We start from the raw sequence: 17,761 nt of genomic DNA on the forward strand, positions 1-17,761 counted from the left end.
AAAAAATCCATGGAAAGAGAACTAAAAGCCCTCTAGCGCCATCTTATGGAATTAACGCAACAATTCTTTGAAACTGCTAGATTAGTCCAGTCTGAAGATTTTGTTTTCGCCAAACTTTGCTTAAAAACAGTAAACACGCAAGGCTATTCAGGTGCAAATTAATGCATGTTACATACTTAGAAAGTTCTAGGTCTCTTTAAGGTAATTGAAAATTATAAAACCATAAACTTCTCGATTACATCCTGAGAAAGCTGCTGTGTGCGTAATTTTGTAAGTGCGTCAAACTGTGGTTAAAAACGGAAACAAAGTTCCGTTTTGCAAACGGAAATGTAGCCTACAGATGTTTAGATAAATGTTATTTTAATTTCCCTTTTCATTTGAGAAGATACGAGTATTAGCAGCACATACTTCCACATTTCTATCCTCTTGGACTGACATGATGACCCTGCTGATGCTTCTGCTGATTCTGAGTGAGTCTTTATTGCATGTTTTTGGACCATGGTGTCAAACAACTGCAAAACAAACTATAAATGCAGCTCTACATATTAGCAGAACAACATTTTACAAAAATAGTCGTTGCAGCTATACATATCCACATTTAATTTAATTTGAACAAAAACATGCACAATACAGTTGTTTAAACACTTTGTAGCTTTATAGAGCCAAGTCATTCTTTTTGTTGGTTTATCCATCCAATAGGGCAAGCTGGATGGATAAACCAACACACTAAAACTATTTTGTATAAAATCTATACAAAACCACAAGAAATCTGAAATATTGATACATGGAAATTAATACATATCATTGAATTCATGTCTGATGCTAAAGATGCTCCAGACAAAATGAAATTGAGTATTTGCTATGACGAATATGCCTATTGTTTCATATATTTAGGTAACTCTTGTTTATTATATAGTTGTAGATGATTCTGCAGTGGGAAAAACGATGAAATCTAATGAGATCGGCTTTGACAGGATGTACTTTTATCATGTAACTGTTCTAATGAGTCTGACGAGCTGGTATGGCAGAAAGGCATGAGAGTAGTGAACATTTATCCACCTGCTATGCCATTGTCAGTGTTACTGAAAACATTGGGTCATATAGGACATCAGAAGTTATTCTAACAGGTGAGTTCTCTAAATTAGAATTGAATTATCTGTCAAATAAATGAACAAACAGTTGACTAATTTGGAGACAAAAACAAAAAAATAGAACAATAACAATAAAGTTTTTAGCTTTCAGTGAGCTTCCAAAACCAAGTAGCCAAAAACTTTTTGTATTTTGGTGGTATAAGCTAAGCACCATCTATTGTAGATAGACAAACAAACAAACAAACAACAACAACAACAACAAAAAAACTGAACATATAACTTTCTGAAACGTATATAAAAAGGGTAAGCTTTTTTAGAATTCAAAATGTAAAAGAAAAGATTAATTTGGGGAAATCTAGATAATGTTTAAAAAAAAATACTGTTATTGTGTATAAAATATAATCATAAAAGTTACTGTAGTCTGATTACGAGCATTTTAAAATGTAATAATCTAATTACAAGTACTTCATGTTTTGAATCTGGGTTGAATCATTTACTACCCAGCATTGCATAAAGTGCTGTGAAAATGTTTGTCCACATCCTGGGTTTCCTCTATTCTGTGTACATTTTATTTTATACTAGTTATAGATCTTCAGAGAAGTTAAACATGAAACAAAGACACCGTGAGTAAACATATGCAATTTCATTCATTCATTCAGTTTTATATATTTATGTAACTTTTGTTTATTGTTCAGTCGTAGATGGTTCTGCAGTGGCACAAATGAAGAAGACTGGATTCATTGGACAGGATGTACTTTTATCATGTAACTGTTCTAATGACCTTAATGAGCTGGTATGGCAGAAAGATGAGACAATAGTAAACTTTCATCTAACTGACAAAAGCCTTATAAATGATTCCTACAAGAACAGAACACAACTCTTCCTAAACAATGAGAAAAGAAACTGCTCCCTGCTGATCCGCAACATCTCTTCAGAGGATGCAGGAGTGTACATCTGTCATGCCCTGGCCAGTCTTAGAACCGGTGTCTGGTCAAGGAAGACGTCAGAAGTTTTTCTAACAGGTGAGTTATCTAAATTAAAATTGAATTATCTATCAAATAAATGAATAAACAATTGACTAATTTGGAGACAAAAACAAAAATAGAACAACAATGGGATTCAGTAGTTTTTAGCTTTCAGTGAGCGTCCAAAAAGGCTACTTCTTGCTTTTTGGTGGTATAAGCAAAGCACCATCCATCATAGATAGATAGAATACAAACAAATGAAAAACTCTGGACATATAAAAATGGTAAGCTTTTTTAGAATTAAAAATGTAAAAGATAGAAAAGATTAATTTGGGGAAATCTAGATAATGTTTTAAAAATACTGTTATTTTATTTTAAAATGTAATAAACTAATTACAAGTACTTCATGTTTTGAATCTGGGTAGAATCATTTACTACCCAGCACTGCATAAAGTGCTGTGAAAAGGTTTGTCCACATCCTGGGTTTCCTCTATTCTGTGTACATTTTATTTAATACTAGTTATAGATCTTCAAAGAAATTAAACATGAAACAAAGACACCGTGAGTAAACATACGCAATTTCATTAATTCATTCATTCATTGTTTTGTATATTTATGTAACATTTGTTTATTGTACAGTTGTAGATGGTTCTGCAGTGGCACAAATGAAGAAGACTGGATTCACTGGACAGGATGTACTTTTATCATGTAACTGTTCTAATGAGCATGATGAGCTGGTATGGCAGAAAGATGAGAGAATAGTGAACGCTCATTCAGAAGACAAAACCAACATAGATGATTCCTACAAGGATAGGACACAACTCTTCCTAAACAATGAGAAAAGAAACTGCTCCCTGCTGATCCGCAACATCTCTTCAGAGGATGCAGGAGTGTACACCTGTCATGCCCTGGTCAAGGATCAGAAAAAAATGTGGGCAAGGAAGTCATCAGAAGTTATTCTAACAGGTGAGTTGTCTAAATTAAAATTAAATGATCAAATAATTAAAAAAACAATTGACTAAATTAATCAGTTGACTAAGTTAATGTAATATGTAGGTTACCTAAATTCGAATTAGAGAATTCTCTAGAACCTAAAACGTTGCCAGTGTTTATTAATTATTTTTATATATATCACAAGTTTTAAACTCTGATGTGTGGCAGCGTACATTGTTAATAGCTGATAGATAGTGACGGCATTGTTGACTTGGATATTGCATTTTTCTTTCAACAGTGTCTACTTATGTTCCCCTGATCGAACTGTGTCTGAGCCCTTAGGAGTCACCACAACACATCTTCCAGAAGTGGACCAAGGAGTCCACAGACTTCGCATATGTTCAGTCAAATAAATAAATTAATTAAGCTTTTATGTTATATCCCAGGTTGATGCCTTCTTATTAACTTTTTATCTTTAAAAAAAAAAAAAAAAATCACATCAAAATACACTTGAAAACCTATTTGAATGTTTTTATTATTCATTTTTGCTTTTTCCTTGTTTTACTGTGGTCTCAGCTTTAAGCTGTTTACAGCTTAAGCTGTAATACCATAATAAAAATATGACTTGTTTATACGGGAGAAAAAAGGTAAACAAAGACTGAAATAAACGTTCATTGTTAGTGTACTTACAAAGGAGACAGTGAAAGTGAAAGGAATGCTTGAGATGAAATATGAGACAGGTCGTGTGTGGGTAAGTAGGTTGTATAATATCCAAGGCACACATTTCTAGTAATTGTGCAGTTAATTCTCATATTGTGTTTTTAGAAAGCTTTTGAATATTTGTCACTACCGAAACACAGTAATATACAATTTAATGAGAAGGGTTATATTGACCTATTAAGATTTTGCTTGCATCTTACTCGTAAATATATATATTTCTATTTTATTCATGTTTTCAGAGGTAAATCAATAACAATTGCAATTTTAACAATATTTCAAGTGTGATTTATGAGGTTTGCTGCATTTAGAATCCAATTTTTCTTTGTAAAAGGCAAAAAGTTGATCATACTGATTTCAAACTTAAGGATTCATTAGTTTAATATATTGAACCAAACACTATCATAACATCTTAGTTGATAATTCAGTATACTTTATTTTTGACAAAACATCCCATGTTTCAGTCATGACAGCACATTTTCAGTAGTGATAGTAATGTTTTGGTAGCGACCACATGACATTACAGAATTTTATCTCACGTGCTAAAACACTTCTAAAACACACTACAGTTTTGTTTATTTCCCCCAAATAATGGATTATGTGTTCCCTTTCGTCACCAGCAAAACAATAATGACATGTTTCAATTATGACTGTTAAGGTGTTGACAATTTTATGGGATAACACCCAAAAATGACAAACACATCACTACCAAAACTTCACCAAATGTTTAGTCATGACTGTTTTGGTAGTGACAATTTTAGATATTTTTAACCTAGCTCAAGGATGCTAATCATCACATGGTTAGCTAGCACAGTTCTACAGTTCACAGTTGTACACATATAAAAACTAATTGTTATGGAATAACTCCTAAAAAAGTGTTTAATTATAGAAAAATGGTGTTTGGCAGTGACATTCTTTAAAGTCACACAGAGATTTTTCATACTTTTGAACATATCTACCCCATTTACCTCAAAATGATAGGCCTATCTACTCATCAGTGACACATAAATGTAGGGGAGTAGTTAAAATTATTCTCAGCCAATGAAACACTGTTGGTAGTGACATAAAAATGCGGGACACATTTTTTACATAAAGTTTCATAATTTACAAAGAAAATATAAAATAAATATATATTTTTTGTATTGAACTTCACCTTCAAAAAAAAAAAAAAAAAAAAAAATCAAAAAGATATTTTTAATAACAACAATGGAATAAAATTCAAAAATTATTTCATAATTTGAAATTTAAAGGTTAGGGTTTGGGACAGCCACCTAAATGATGATCTTATATATATTTAGCTTACTTATATTTTAAATAGTATTGTGGGTTTCAATAGACAATAAAAGGATCTTACATCTAAGATTTGAATACTTAAATGCTTTTTTTTTTTTTTTTTTTTTTTTTGGCTGTAGGAATGCAGTTTAGACCAATTCTGTAGAATGGCCTATATACTAGTACACATTTTTGTTAGAACTTAAGAATCCATATATTCTCAAATCATAGCAGTTCTCCATTCTGCATTGTCAATTGGCTGTTACACGAGGAAACACGTGGCCTAAAATATCTCTGAGGCGGAGCGCCATGGTATCATTTCTGATTTGGAATGCAAATGCGTATTAGATTACATTATATATGCTTCAGTTACAATGAATACTCATTTGTGAAGTATGGCTGAAACTGCAGCTGCAAGATACACCTCTCGGTCAACGTACTCCATATAGTGTGGTAACGTGATTAATAAACCTTTTGCTGGACAAAAAACAGCAGAAAAGTGAAAGTAAATTCGGCTTGAAAATGGAACTGTAGCGACATCTAATGGATGCACAGTGTGGCTCATCTTGTTCAGTCTGGACTTTTTCCTCTCGGTATCGTTTAAAACAGTAAACAAGTTAGACTAGTCATGTGTAGATCCAAGTGCAATCAAATACCCATAAAGTTATAGGTCACGTTCAGGTAACTAACAACTACCTATAAAACTGTAAAAGCAGTCAGTCACGCCCCGATAGGTCTTGTGGTGTGTGAGTGGGATGATGATGTAGGCGCGTCTTAAGGACACAAACTTCACGAGTGATTCATTCATTTCACTTCACTTTCCTAAAGCGATCTGATACGCGTGGTTCTTCTGCAACGGAAATAAGCCAAAGGTCAGCATGATATTATGCTTTTAACTGTTATTTTGTTTCTTTACCTATCAAATGTAATCAATAGTTTGTTGCTTTGTATTTGATATTATTATATTTTCAATAATTTCATGCTTTCAAAGTATTTTGGGGGGTTTTAGTCATATGCATCTTACTGGTTAGAGATTCTTGACTCAAAGTACGTTTTGTTTAAAAATTGCGATTGCGTCGATTGTTTCGCGTTGCTATTGTTTTCAGTCATACAGGACATTCCATAGTCAGGATCTACTAAATATTTGGGGAAAAAACTGTTCGGCTGCTTTTCCTCATGTGACCATGGGGGAAACAGTCTGTCCTCTAATAAATTTCACCGATGCACTGAGCTGCTAGGAGATCGTTTTCTACTTATGACGAATGATATCGTGTGTCTTTACCAGGACAAAGCGCAGATTTTTGTGTTTATGTATTACTCGCATGAAACTGTGCACCTTTAGCCTAGTTTGTATAGGTTTGTTTGAGAACGTGGGAATTTCCAGCAGCACATAACTTCAAAACTTGCTTCTCTCTCCTCCAGGACAAACCATGAAGATCTTGACATTCCTGACGCTTCTGCTGATCACGAGTGAGTCTTTTGTGATACTTCTTGACCTATAAACAACTTCATTTACTAATAATATACTTTTTATTGTTAGTCCAGTCACATTCTGTTAGTATGCATGTGTAATTCTCATTAAAACATTTATGTTTATATATTCTAGAAATTATATAGCTATAACTTTCCAGTGTTTGTAAATGAATTACGTATTTTATGATGAGTACTGTCTTTAATTGTTCCTGTAGGTAGTTCTGCAGTGGGACAAACGGTGCAATCTAACCAGACCGGCTTTGTTGGACAGGATGTACTTTTACCATGTAACTGTTCTGATGACCTTAATGAGCTGGTATGGCAGAAAGATGAGACAATAGTAAACCTTCATCCAACTGACAAAAGCCTCATAAATGATTCCTACAAGGACAGAACACAACTCTTCCTAAACAATGAGAAAAGAAACTGCTCCCTGCTGATCCGCAACATCTCTTCAGAGGATGCAGGAGTGTACACCTGTCATGACCTGGCCAGGGTTCAGAATATGTGGTTAAGGAAGTCATCAAATGTTATTCTAACAGGTGAGTTATCTAATTCTGAATTTAGCAGATCAATAGTTAGTATCTTGAAAGGAAACAGCAAGCCTCTTCCTGTTGTACACTTTCAGTGTGCTTCCCTTTTCAAAGTGCAAGACTGCTTAGCTGATTAGATGTAGTCTACAAGGACTGGTTTAGATAATGACGTGTAGGAAACACACAGGTTGGAAAAGAAGAACTATGAGAACCAAAGGAAGTTGAAATTGCTGCCACTGCAGCAGAACCGAAAGTTATTGCCACCAGTGAATAGCCTGTGACAATACCAAAAACATTGTTGTCGTCATATGTGGTGCAACCAATCATAATAAAATAGCTTATCGACCGAATGGTATCAGAGACCAAAGAACAAAAAAAACAGTACTTGTGCCAAGTTAGGTTTTTAAAGGCTAAGAATTCTCTAAAAACTCTGCCTGTGTTGCTTACACTTTTTTTAATCCATCACAAATTGGGATTGTAAGATGTAATGTGTAGTAGTGTACAGATATTGATGACGCTGAGGTCTCATATATTGCCCTTGTCTTCTGCCAGTGTCTGAAAACGAAAAGGACCCTGAAAAATACACTGACACCGAATCTGTCTCACCTGTCTCTGTTGGTGTTCCTATATGCGTACTAGCGCTTTTACTGGTTGTTGGCCTGCTTCTAACCATAATGATCAGAAGACGACATCGGACAAGCCAGGTAAACCGTCTTTTGTCAATATAATATGTTTGTTTATGTTTATTTACTATGTGAAATGTTTATTCAGCATCTGACGCCATGGGTGAAAAAATGTGCTTTAAAAAACCTGACACACATTTTTGTTCCAGTCCACTGACCTCTGTTTATATTTTTTTAATTCCAAAAATATTACACTTAATGTCGTCATTTGAGCCATGGTGCACTAAGACTGTTTTAGCTGTAAACTAAAACCTCTTTCTGAATTGGCCAAATTCCTTTAATAGTCCTTACGGCAAAAGTAAACCTACACCAGTTCAGAGCACAGCTTTAGGGCTCAAGTTCTTGTCTCTGACACGTTTAATCACTTACCGAAAGCCTGACTGTGATTTACATTTTTCTTTTTTGCTATAGAACACAGGATCCGAGGAACCTATGCTAGAGAAAGTGTGAAGTTCTCTTGCTCGACAGTGTAATGAACTAACTTCTACATTGTAATGTGAGGTCCTTCACAACAACAATGGACAATTTGAGGCCTTAGCCCTAAGCAAACGTGTTTGCATGTGGGCATTACACAGCGTTGCGTGCCGATCCGTCTCGCTCCGAGATGGATCGATATGCAGTCTTCAGTTGTAACACTGTTACACTTGATTGCCACTGAATTGTGAATACACTGTGAATATACATTCTGTAGGCATTACAGTTTTGTAACTTGACAAGATTCTCCTTGTAGGAACTGTCTTTATATTTTTATCGAAGAACAGATGTAATAGGTAGGGGAGGTGCTGTTTATATTTTACCTATTCCTCGCTTTTTGAGACACATTGGTGGTCTCAGTCCTAAACATGCTTTTTAATCATGTTCATATGTGTACAGCAATCATTTACTAAGCACACATCATGTAAGCTTCTTTACATTTACTCTTGTATGGGTTGTTTTTACTCAGCCTGAGCTGAATTTATTTATGTGGAAGAAATGTATGGCACTCCCTATGGGATATGTTTGCTTTTTTACTGTACTAAATTTCATTTACTTTTAAATGAATTCTGTAAAATGCTTCAAACCTGCCGAGGCAATAAACCTTTTACATATACAGTTTTTCTTTGTATGTACGACATCCTGTTATTGAAGTTTTAATACTTTAATGTCTCTCACTCTGAATCAATTCCAAGCTAAACACAGGCCTTTGGCAGACTATTTTGCTGACACAGAATTTAAGTCAAATTTCCCATTTGGTTGCGTAACGTTGAGGTTTTAATTCCGTCCAGATTTCCAACCTCTGTCAGCTCGAAAGAATGAACTTTTGTTCTTGTTTAAAAATTTCTGGATTCTTTCCACTGGTTTGCTTTCGGTTTCTGTGTGAATTTGCTTCTATAACTGACCTATTTGGAGCTGCACAAAAAGCAATGACCAGATGAAACACTTCTCTAGTACCATATGATGTTTATAATAGCAAAACATTTAGACATCTTTCGCTGTCATAAACTGATCATTCAAAACATTTTTTTATTACTCACATGTCTGAAGCTTTATGACTTGCTGGTTACTCTGCTGTGGTAGTGTTTGTTAGATATTAAAGACAAAATAAATACATGCTCTAGTTTGCAGTCAGACATCACTGGGCACTTCCTGGTTGTAACGAGGTCAAGAATTTACCCTGCTTACTGGTCCGTATCATTACCATAAACAGCTTCTTCCTTAAAAATTTAAATTAGTCCCAGAGGTCACAGTCAGACACTTAACCTATATATGACTGTTTTTGTCATGCCAAATCATGCTAGGTGTGTTTGATAGAAATAACATGCACATTTTGGATGAAAAGGCTTTTAGTAAACGAAGTAGCTGCCAGGTGCCAGACATTTAAAGCTTGGGTTACTTTCACAAAAATATCTTGTTTTCCCACACTGTTGAAAGTTAGATTAAAGAGATAGTTCACCTAAATTCTCATTATTTACTCACCCACATTTCAAACCTGTTTGATCTTTTTCTTTTGTGTACCACAAACAAGAGATGTTTGGCAGAATTTGCATTTCTGAATGGAGCTCAAACATAACCAAAAAGCATCATATTCCACCATGGCAGTAGTTCAAATAAATTGTGAGCTATTCCTATTGAATAAACAGCTTAAGACTAGTCTTAAAAAGTAATCCAAGTTGTTTTCTTCAAAACCGGTCGTAACAGTTACAAAATGTTAGTTGGCTCAATTTCAGTCAGAAAAGTAAGACTGATTACCTCTTGGCTAACTGCTAGTTGCATACTATACCTTAAGACACAGTCTTAACTTAGTGGCTATGTTTATGCAACTGGCTCCATGTCTTTTGAAATAATATGGTAGATTTGTGTGATGGTCAGACTGAATTTTTTAAACTTGTAATGGCAGGATTGGCATTTTTAGGTGAACTTTCCTTTTATTGTAGATTGTTTAGTGGCACACCAGGAAGTACAGTGCGTTATTGATGCACGTGTTATATTTAGTAATGATAAACTGAAATGAGGGCATGACATGTGGAAACAATAACACAACACAAAGACGCCAACATTATTTAAAAACAAGCCATTTAGTCTATTGTCCTCTTTTAAGCCATAAAATACCGAAAGTACTGACCTTTTGATAAAGCTATAGTTAATATTTGACAGTGCTAAAGCAGTGTGTACATGTACTCTAAGTTATTACTATCAGAGCTGTGCAGGAAAATGGTGGCAATAAAGGCTGAAAGTAAGCTTTTTTTTTGAAGATATTGGGAATATTTGCAGATCACATACAGATAAACAGAAACCATCGGTGAAATGAAGCTTATCACAGGTTTTCATGAGACTTCCCTGGAAAAACAACTTTATACAATAGATTGAAGAACTTCTCAACTAAATTGAAATTCAGTGAGGAAAGAAAAACTCTCCTCTCTGTCACCTTGGAAAGTCCCACGCTGGTGTCAGCAAACAGGACATTGTTATGTGCTGATGCAATTACTAAATTGCTTTTACACTGTGAAATGCAACAAGCTTGGTATTTACACATATAACACACCCAATGCCTAAATCAGTTTATAATGATACCAATTATTTTTTCCAGTTGTTTTCAGATATAAATATACTGTCTTGTTTGCTGTTTATTAATAGGCTGTCGCAAGTTGTTTTTTTTAAATCTTCAAAAGCAGCTTAAGCTATGAGTTATCTCCCATTCTTAGATTGCTTTACTAATAATTTAAATAACCCAGATAGCATATGTCTGCAAGATGTCTAATAAAGTTCACTTGATCTGGAAAGCATCTGCTGTGTACAAACATCTGACAGACGTCTGTAAGATGTCAGATTTACATACATTCTAAATCATAAACATCTTAAAGACATCTAATAGACGTCTATTTGACATCTTATAGGAAACGTCCTATAGATGTATTGCAGACGAGCATACACTTTAAAAAAACACATCTTCCATATGTAAATGCAGATGTCAAATAGACATCCCTGTGATGTATGTGTGCTATCAGGGAAATAAATTAAAGAAATACTCTGAAAAACTAACAATTGATTACACTTTCATGGCTGTGGCCGCAACTTCCAAGCCAAAGTGTGCACAAACACATGATACTCCTATTTCAAGAAATGAAAAAGTCTTTTCATGATCTGAGCTGAACAATGAGAAGTTGAATATGTATCTTCTTTCACAGGCTTATATAATACCCAAGTCTCCAGGAAGTTAACTGAGTAAGAAAAGGAACCAGACAGGAAAGACTAAAAGGCGCATATTTAAATACCTGTTGTGTTTGGTAAACGTTTATGTGTGAGAGAGATTGAGATCTTGGAAGTTTCTGTGAAACAAGCTATGTAACATTTTAGAGAAAGCATATTGGCACCAAGACATATTTGTTGTGCCTTTACCTAAAGTGGACTAAGAATCACATTTCCTTAAAGATCAAGTTTCATGTACCAGGTAAACATACTCTAACTTCCAGAACTCAAAACTCTCTCCCCGTCTAAAATTGCAATGCATTAAGAGCTGGGGAGGTGAAAACTTTTAAAATTTGAAAATCAGGGTAAATTGAACTTATTTTGTCTTCTGGGAAACATGTAAGTATCTTCTGTAGCTGCTGAAGAGCAGTACTACATTAAAAAAAAGAGATGTTTAGGCAAAATAAGAAAAGTGTACACATCTTCACTCTGTTCAAAAGTTTACACCCCCAGCTCTTAATGCATCGTACTTCCTTCTGGAGCATCAGTGAGCATTTGAACCTTCTGTAATAGTTGCATATGAGTCCCTCAGTTCACCTGAAAAGATGGATCTCAAAATCATACAGTCATTGTTGGAAAGGGTTCAAATACACAAAAATGCTGAAAAACCCAAAAATGCTGATTTTTCTGAAGAACAGCAAGCAGTTTAACTTTTCACGACAAACAAGGGACTCATTAACAACTATAACTAAACAAACAAACAAAAAAACTTTTGAATGGGGTTATTTTTATAAATTCAAATTATTTTCTCATGCAGACTATACGTAAATATCTTATTCAGGTCAGTACTATATAAAAAATAACATGCAGTTTGTATGATCCCACTTATTTTGGTAAAATAATTAACATTTTGCAGATTCTGCAAGGTGTATGTAAACTTATGACGTCAACTGTATTAATTTAACACTTTCATTCAAAGCTTGAAAGATCGAACATGACTGTCCATGATACATATTAGGTAAAGATGCCACTATTTCTTGAAACTGGAACTGGAACGAACTGCTGAAATGTTTTACAACCTTACAAGCAGAACAAAATGGAACCAAGAAGTTCTATTTTATGCCAAGAACTCTGTTGGTTGAGCAATCTGAGGAACCAAAATGGTGCCTCAAGTATCTTTTTTTTTCATACAGTGTGAGGCTTTCCAACAAGATTTTATAGTCTGAAAAACATTGTATAGTGTGGTTAGATCACCCTAAAGATCAGATTTTCAGAAAACTGCAGCATAATACAGATTTAACCAAGCAACAGATAAAGCCTGTTTTAATTTGAACACAGGTCTTGTTTAAATATTCAACAGAGATAAAATTCCAGCTTCATATTTGTTGTACCCTACATGCTGTAGCACACAGAAAAATCATTAACGTGTGCCTGTGGCCGATGCCCTTGCCATACACTTGCTGGCGCAAATTCTCTAGAAAAACGCTTTGGGCACAGAACCTCCCATCACACTTAAAGACATTTTAAAGCATACAGAGAATATAAGTTGAACTCTTTTAGTTCACTACAATACATATATTTACTGTATAGGTTATCCAAAAGGTCCTGAATATAGCATTCATTGTGTGAGATGTTCTTTCTCCTCTTCCTCAGTCTGCCTCTAAGGGTCTCTCTAAGACCTTGAAATACTCTCCCTAAACCCACCACTCAAAGGAAGCGAAGTGGGGGAAAAAAACATGCATTCTGATTAAAGTGTTTTGAATCACTACCACAGAAGAAGAACATGCCAAATCACTTTCTTTCAAAGAAATAAGATCATACTTGATTGAAGTTATTGAAGTGAAAATAGTTTCTAAATCAAGGTTCATCAAATGCATTCTGGACTTGTTTTTTAAATGATCTACGAAATCATCCATCTGCAAGCCATTGTGCAAGATCCCTTGTAGTTTAACTAGTGTCAATTATTGAATATGAATCATGTTCCCTCAACAGACACCTGTGAACATTGTAAAAAACAGCAGTGTTTATGCATGTTCAAAACCAATCACTTTAATTCTAATAACGCTATTCCGAACAAAATCAAGTACTTCATAAAACCATCTTCACCTCATCCTAAATCACTATGGTGTGCCTATAATAGTTTGGCCATTCCCAATACCCACACTCTTTCACTTACTTGACATATTTGCTGTATTTAGCCCAAGCATTCAAATAAGCAAGTGCGGGTATTGGGACAGACGCAACATTTACATTGTAGAGATGTCATGGTGGATTGGGAAACCGCATACTTTGTCTATGTGTACGTCATATCCATAAATAAAGGAAAGAAGGTCATGCTACTACATGTGGTGGAAGGTATTAGCTTGAAGCCACAAGAAATGAACCTCAAACTGAAGGAGTCCACGAGCGGAAATGGAAAGCAACAGTAATGGTAATAAATAAATAAACATAGTTTGCATATCATTACTTACACTGTGCACTGACTAGGCTGATCTTTAAGTCAATCAATGCTTTGGTATATTTGCCTACAAATAGCCTAACCAAGTTAGAATTTACTGTTATCTGAAACTGTATGTATAGCAATCATTATGACTAGCATCATAATACCTTACAGTTATCGCTATGACCCATTTTTTAATGCTTGGGTCACTATTTCATAACTCTTTACACAGTGAGCACAACACCAGTATGGGCTGAACTGTCTATCATTTATCACTGATATGACACAAAATACATTCAAGTAGGGCAGGGCGATATGACAACAAAATTGAAATCTAGTCAACTTGAAAATGTAACTACAACATGACTCATGTAACATTTTCTTTATTAACCCTCTAGTTAAAGAAAATTCTATTCCAAGTGCACCACACAAGAAGTTGTCAACATGATGTAAATGTTAAACAAATCACTTCTTAAAGGGGTCATCGGATGCCCATTTTCCACAAGTTGATATGATTCTTTAGAGTCTTAATGAAAAGTCTCTAATATACTTTGATTAAAAATTCTCAACGGTTTTGTAAAACAACACCTTTTTTACCTTGTCAAAATGAGCTCTGCAAAAATCATCTCATTCTAAGGGGTTGTTCCTTTAAATGCAAATGAGCTCTGCTCACCCCGCCCCTCTCTTCTCTCTGTGGAATGACGATCTTGTTTACTTTAGCCGCGTTTAGCCGCTAAACTTCCTAACTACCACGTTATAAGGAAAGGCGATCGTAAAGATTCATAAGAAAAATGCTTACACACACTTCTGCTGTAAGTGAAGCTGGATCATGAACGATTCTCGTGAACATAGACGGATATATGTAGGGAGGTGCATTCCTTTCACAAACAAACGTAATCTGCTGCATCTTCAGCGGCTCAGATGTCAGGAGTAAATGACTAACACTATGTTCATTATTACATCCAGCAACACAACACCTCAACTGCTCAATCGGAGATATTCTTGTCTAACTTACATCCCTGCTTTGGCATCGAAACAAGGAAAGTTACTGGACTGTGACAGCTGGTCTGAGGTAAGAGCTCATGTCTATCAACTATTGTGGGAGCGGCCTCTGTGGGTGTTACGCCACACCGACAGGCATCTGAGAACGGCTCGATTTGAAAAAGGGGATATTATTTTTACAGATTAATTAAAAATCACTGCATGCATTTTTATCATTATAGGGTAGATTTGTACATACACTGCCAACACACATTAATGTGCAAACAACATGTAAAAGTGAAGTTTGCATCCGATGACCCCTTTAAATATCTTTGCAGAAAAGGTGCATGAACTACAACTACAACTTCTTATATAAATGTTAAGAAATAATATGAGGAAAATGCTTTTAAAAAATCAAAATGACTGAAGGTATAAAATGAATAGACTATTATTAACTATAAATGTTCTGTAAAAACTATGAACAGCAGCTTTTGGCCTGTCACCATGATGCAAACATGAATTATCAGACATACAGTAGTAGTTCTTCACAGGTTTTTTTATTCGATTGCGCTGCTTTTCCAGCATTTTTTTTTATGTAAATGTATGCTTTTGACTGTTGCACTCGCATCTCTTGCAGCTTCTCACGGCATCCTAAAAACGCAGACCTCAAGTTAAAAGAATTTAACTCCCATCTTCTTACATTTTTTCCTATTCCACTTTCCACTTTTTTTTCTCACCCAAACAGAACCATCACTAAAATTCTATGGAGCAACAGGCCAGTTTACAGATGTTTACCTACTTATTTCAAAATAGTAACTTGCGTGATATGATACAAAACTGAATAGGACAGAAATTGGCTACAGTTCAACGGTAATGCTATACTATATTATCCCACTTCAAATTTAAAAAATGAAATACTATCAAAAAATTTATTTGTAGCTAGTTAGTCTGATTTTGTATTGTAATGTAAACACAGACTATATACTGCAGTGAATTTTAAACAGTCAAGAGCAAAACAAAGAAGACAAAAGAACAAATGCATAATGCTACCTGTTGTTAGTGTTTCTGTCATTGCTTTATGAGTGATAAAGTATGTTTGGTAGGTGACAATATTTGCTAGTGTTATGGAAGGACGAATTGATATAAAGTGTCCCGTAGCCCTTTATTTTATAACAATTTTTTTTTTTCAATAAGTTCATTATTGCTAGAATTTTGATGTGGCTATAAGCTCCAGTGTTTCTGCTAGGTTCACAGCTTTGGGGGAAGTGGAGTGAATGGGGCAGGGGTGCAGGTACCCAATGGTACTTTTTTTCGCTACTAGTTCGGGGGCTCGGGGGGGAGGTGGTGCCATTTTTTGGGGGGGGGATGCGCCCCCTCTTACATAATGGCAAGGGAAACACTGAGCTCATCTGTAACCATGAGCACCACGATGAGATTCATCTGTGCGTCAGGATGCACGGCCATTATGGAGTTACTCGAATGCGAACAATAGCATGGAATCGCACAGTTAATGTACTGCTGAATATGTTGTTCTGCTGATGTATGCTGTCTAAACCACGTAAAAAACACGTAAAAAAAGTTGTGGAAGCTGCTAAATCACATAGAGAAGGACTCAGTAAGCAGGAAAGGGCACAATAATTTGACGAACTAAAGTTAAAAGGTGGTAAAGATATTAATGAAGATATTAGCTGAATATTTAACCATTTCTGACTGAAAATGATAAAAAACAAACACAAATGTAGTCAAGATTCTTGCTTTGGAAATCCTAGTTCAATTTGGCCAACCACAAACGCCTTTTGTTCCTCAGATAGTTTTTTGCACTCTTCTCTTTGATTTGTTAGAACTTTGGCAGTCTATAGTAGTCCAATTTTTTCTCCAGTCCGACCAATTAGTACAGCACAAAACATGACAATAATTGGCCATTTTCAGCAGTAATTAGCAATAATTATAGCAAAGTAATAATTATAGCAATAATTCGCAAAATTAGAACGTTTCGTTTGGTTCAGTTGCACTGTTTACATTCAGTGGCGTCAATGTGGGCAACTGATGATGCGTCGTGAAAACCCTCTATAGCGAAGGCGAAGCACAACTCATGTAATTAACAAAACAGTGCTCCCCCGCAAGTAAGTTTTATGTTTCAGTCGCTAGACGACAATAAATTACATGGAGTAGGTTTAAAAGACGAACATTTAACTTTGCACAGCATCTTCACAACACGGGTCTAACGCGCGAAAACAACGGAAAAGCAGCAGCGCGTCTCTCTCTCTCTTTAGCATCTCGTGTTTGAAGCAAATGAAATTAACCCATTAGCAGAGCTGTCACATGGATGTTTGAACAAGGCGTCCTTTGGTACAACAGGCACCGGCTTGCCCTTGTGTCAAACTCAACTCACCAGGGGCTGGATTGCGTCTTGCTGAGGGGCTCCTCTGCCAGCTGCTTATGTCATGCCTCCTCGTTTGCCACGCTACTCGAGTCCTTAACATACAACATGAGAATCTGTGGCGCTGCCTTATTTACCTATTTGAAATGTCAGAGACAATTGCTTTCTCATCCTAATGGAAACTATGCTGATGCAACCAGTTAGGTCAGTGTGGAGTACACAATGTATCAATGTCATTTCTGTCATCATTCACTTTCATCTATGAGTACACTTTTAGCCAATACTTGCGGTAAGTGCAAAAATAAAATGCAATGGCATGTAAGGTGTTGAACTCTGCTGCCACAAGATAAGGTGTGCAAACCTAATATTTCCAGACAAGCACTCTGAATAATGATTGTCATCTCTTTAAAGACACATACCTTGAATACCTATGTATACACTGTAAAAAAATGATTACTGCCATTAGTTATCACAACTTAAATTCAACATTACGTAATAATGTGTCATTTTAACAAAAAAGTAAGTTCTTGTGCTTGATTTAAAATTAGTTTAGTTTAGTTAACTTGGATATTTAAGTTACCTCAACAATGTAAATCTACATGCTGCGTATGTAGTGCTGTAAGAATA

The 17,761-nt window shown here is 35.3% G+C and overlaps 2 protein-coding genes across 3 annotated transcripts; both read left to right on the forward strand.

The window, feature by feature from the left end:
• Nucleotides 1-203: 203 nt before the first annotated feature.
• LOC127171162 (obscurin-like) lies at nt 204-3,430 on the forward strand. Of its 2 annotated transcripts, XM_051119635.1 has the most exons (5): nt 204-470; nt 917-1,127; nt 1,787-2,113; nt 2,696-3,022; nt 3,288-3,430. In XM_051119635.1, exons 2-5 carry the CDS (start codon nt 1,022-1,024, stop codon nt 3,329-3,331), a joined length of 804 nt encoding a protein of 267 aa, XP_050975592.1. In that variant the 5' UTR covers nt 204-470; nt 917-1,021; the 3' UTR covers nt 3,332-3,430. The 2 variants fall into 2 exon arrangements, with proteins under 2 accessions (XP_050975592.1, XP_050975593.1); XM_051119636.1 differs by lacking the exon at nt 917-1,127 and having other exon boundaries at nt 213-470.
• A 2,270-nt stretch (nt 3,431-5,700) lies between these two features.
• On the forward strand, nt 5,701-8,762 carry LOC127171163 (sialoadhesin-like). Its single transcript, XM_051119637.1, has 5 exons — nt 5,701-5,850; nt 6,401-6,448; nt 6,667-6,993; nt 7,537-7,688; nt 8,079-8,762. Exons 2-5 carry the CDS (start codon nt 6,409-6,411, stop codon nt 8,115-8,117), a joined length of 558 nt encoding a protein of 185 aa, XP_050975594.1. The 5' UTR covers nt 5,701-5,850; nt 6,401-6,408; the 3' UTR covers nt 8,118-8,762.
• The last annotated feature ends 8,999 nt before the right edge of the window (nt 8,763-17,761 follow it).

This window comes from Labeo rohita, chromosome 9 (genome assembly GCF_022985175.1).
Source record: "Labeo rohita strain BAU-BD-2019 chromosome 9, IGBB_LRoh.1.0, whole genome shotgun sequence".
NCBI lineage: Eukaryota > Metazoa > Chordata > Actinopteri > Cypriniformes > Cyprinidae > Labeo > Labeo rohita.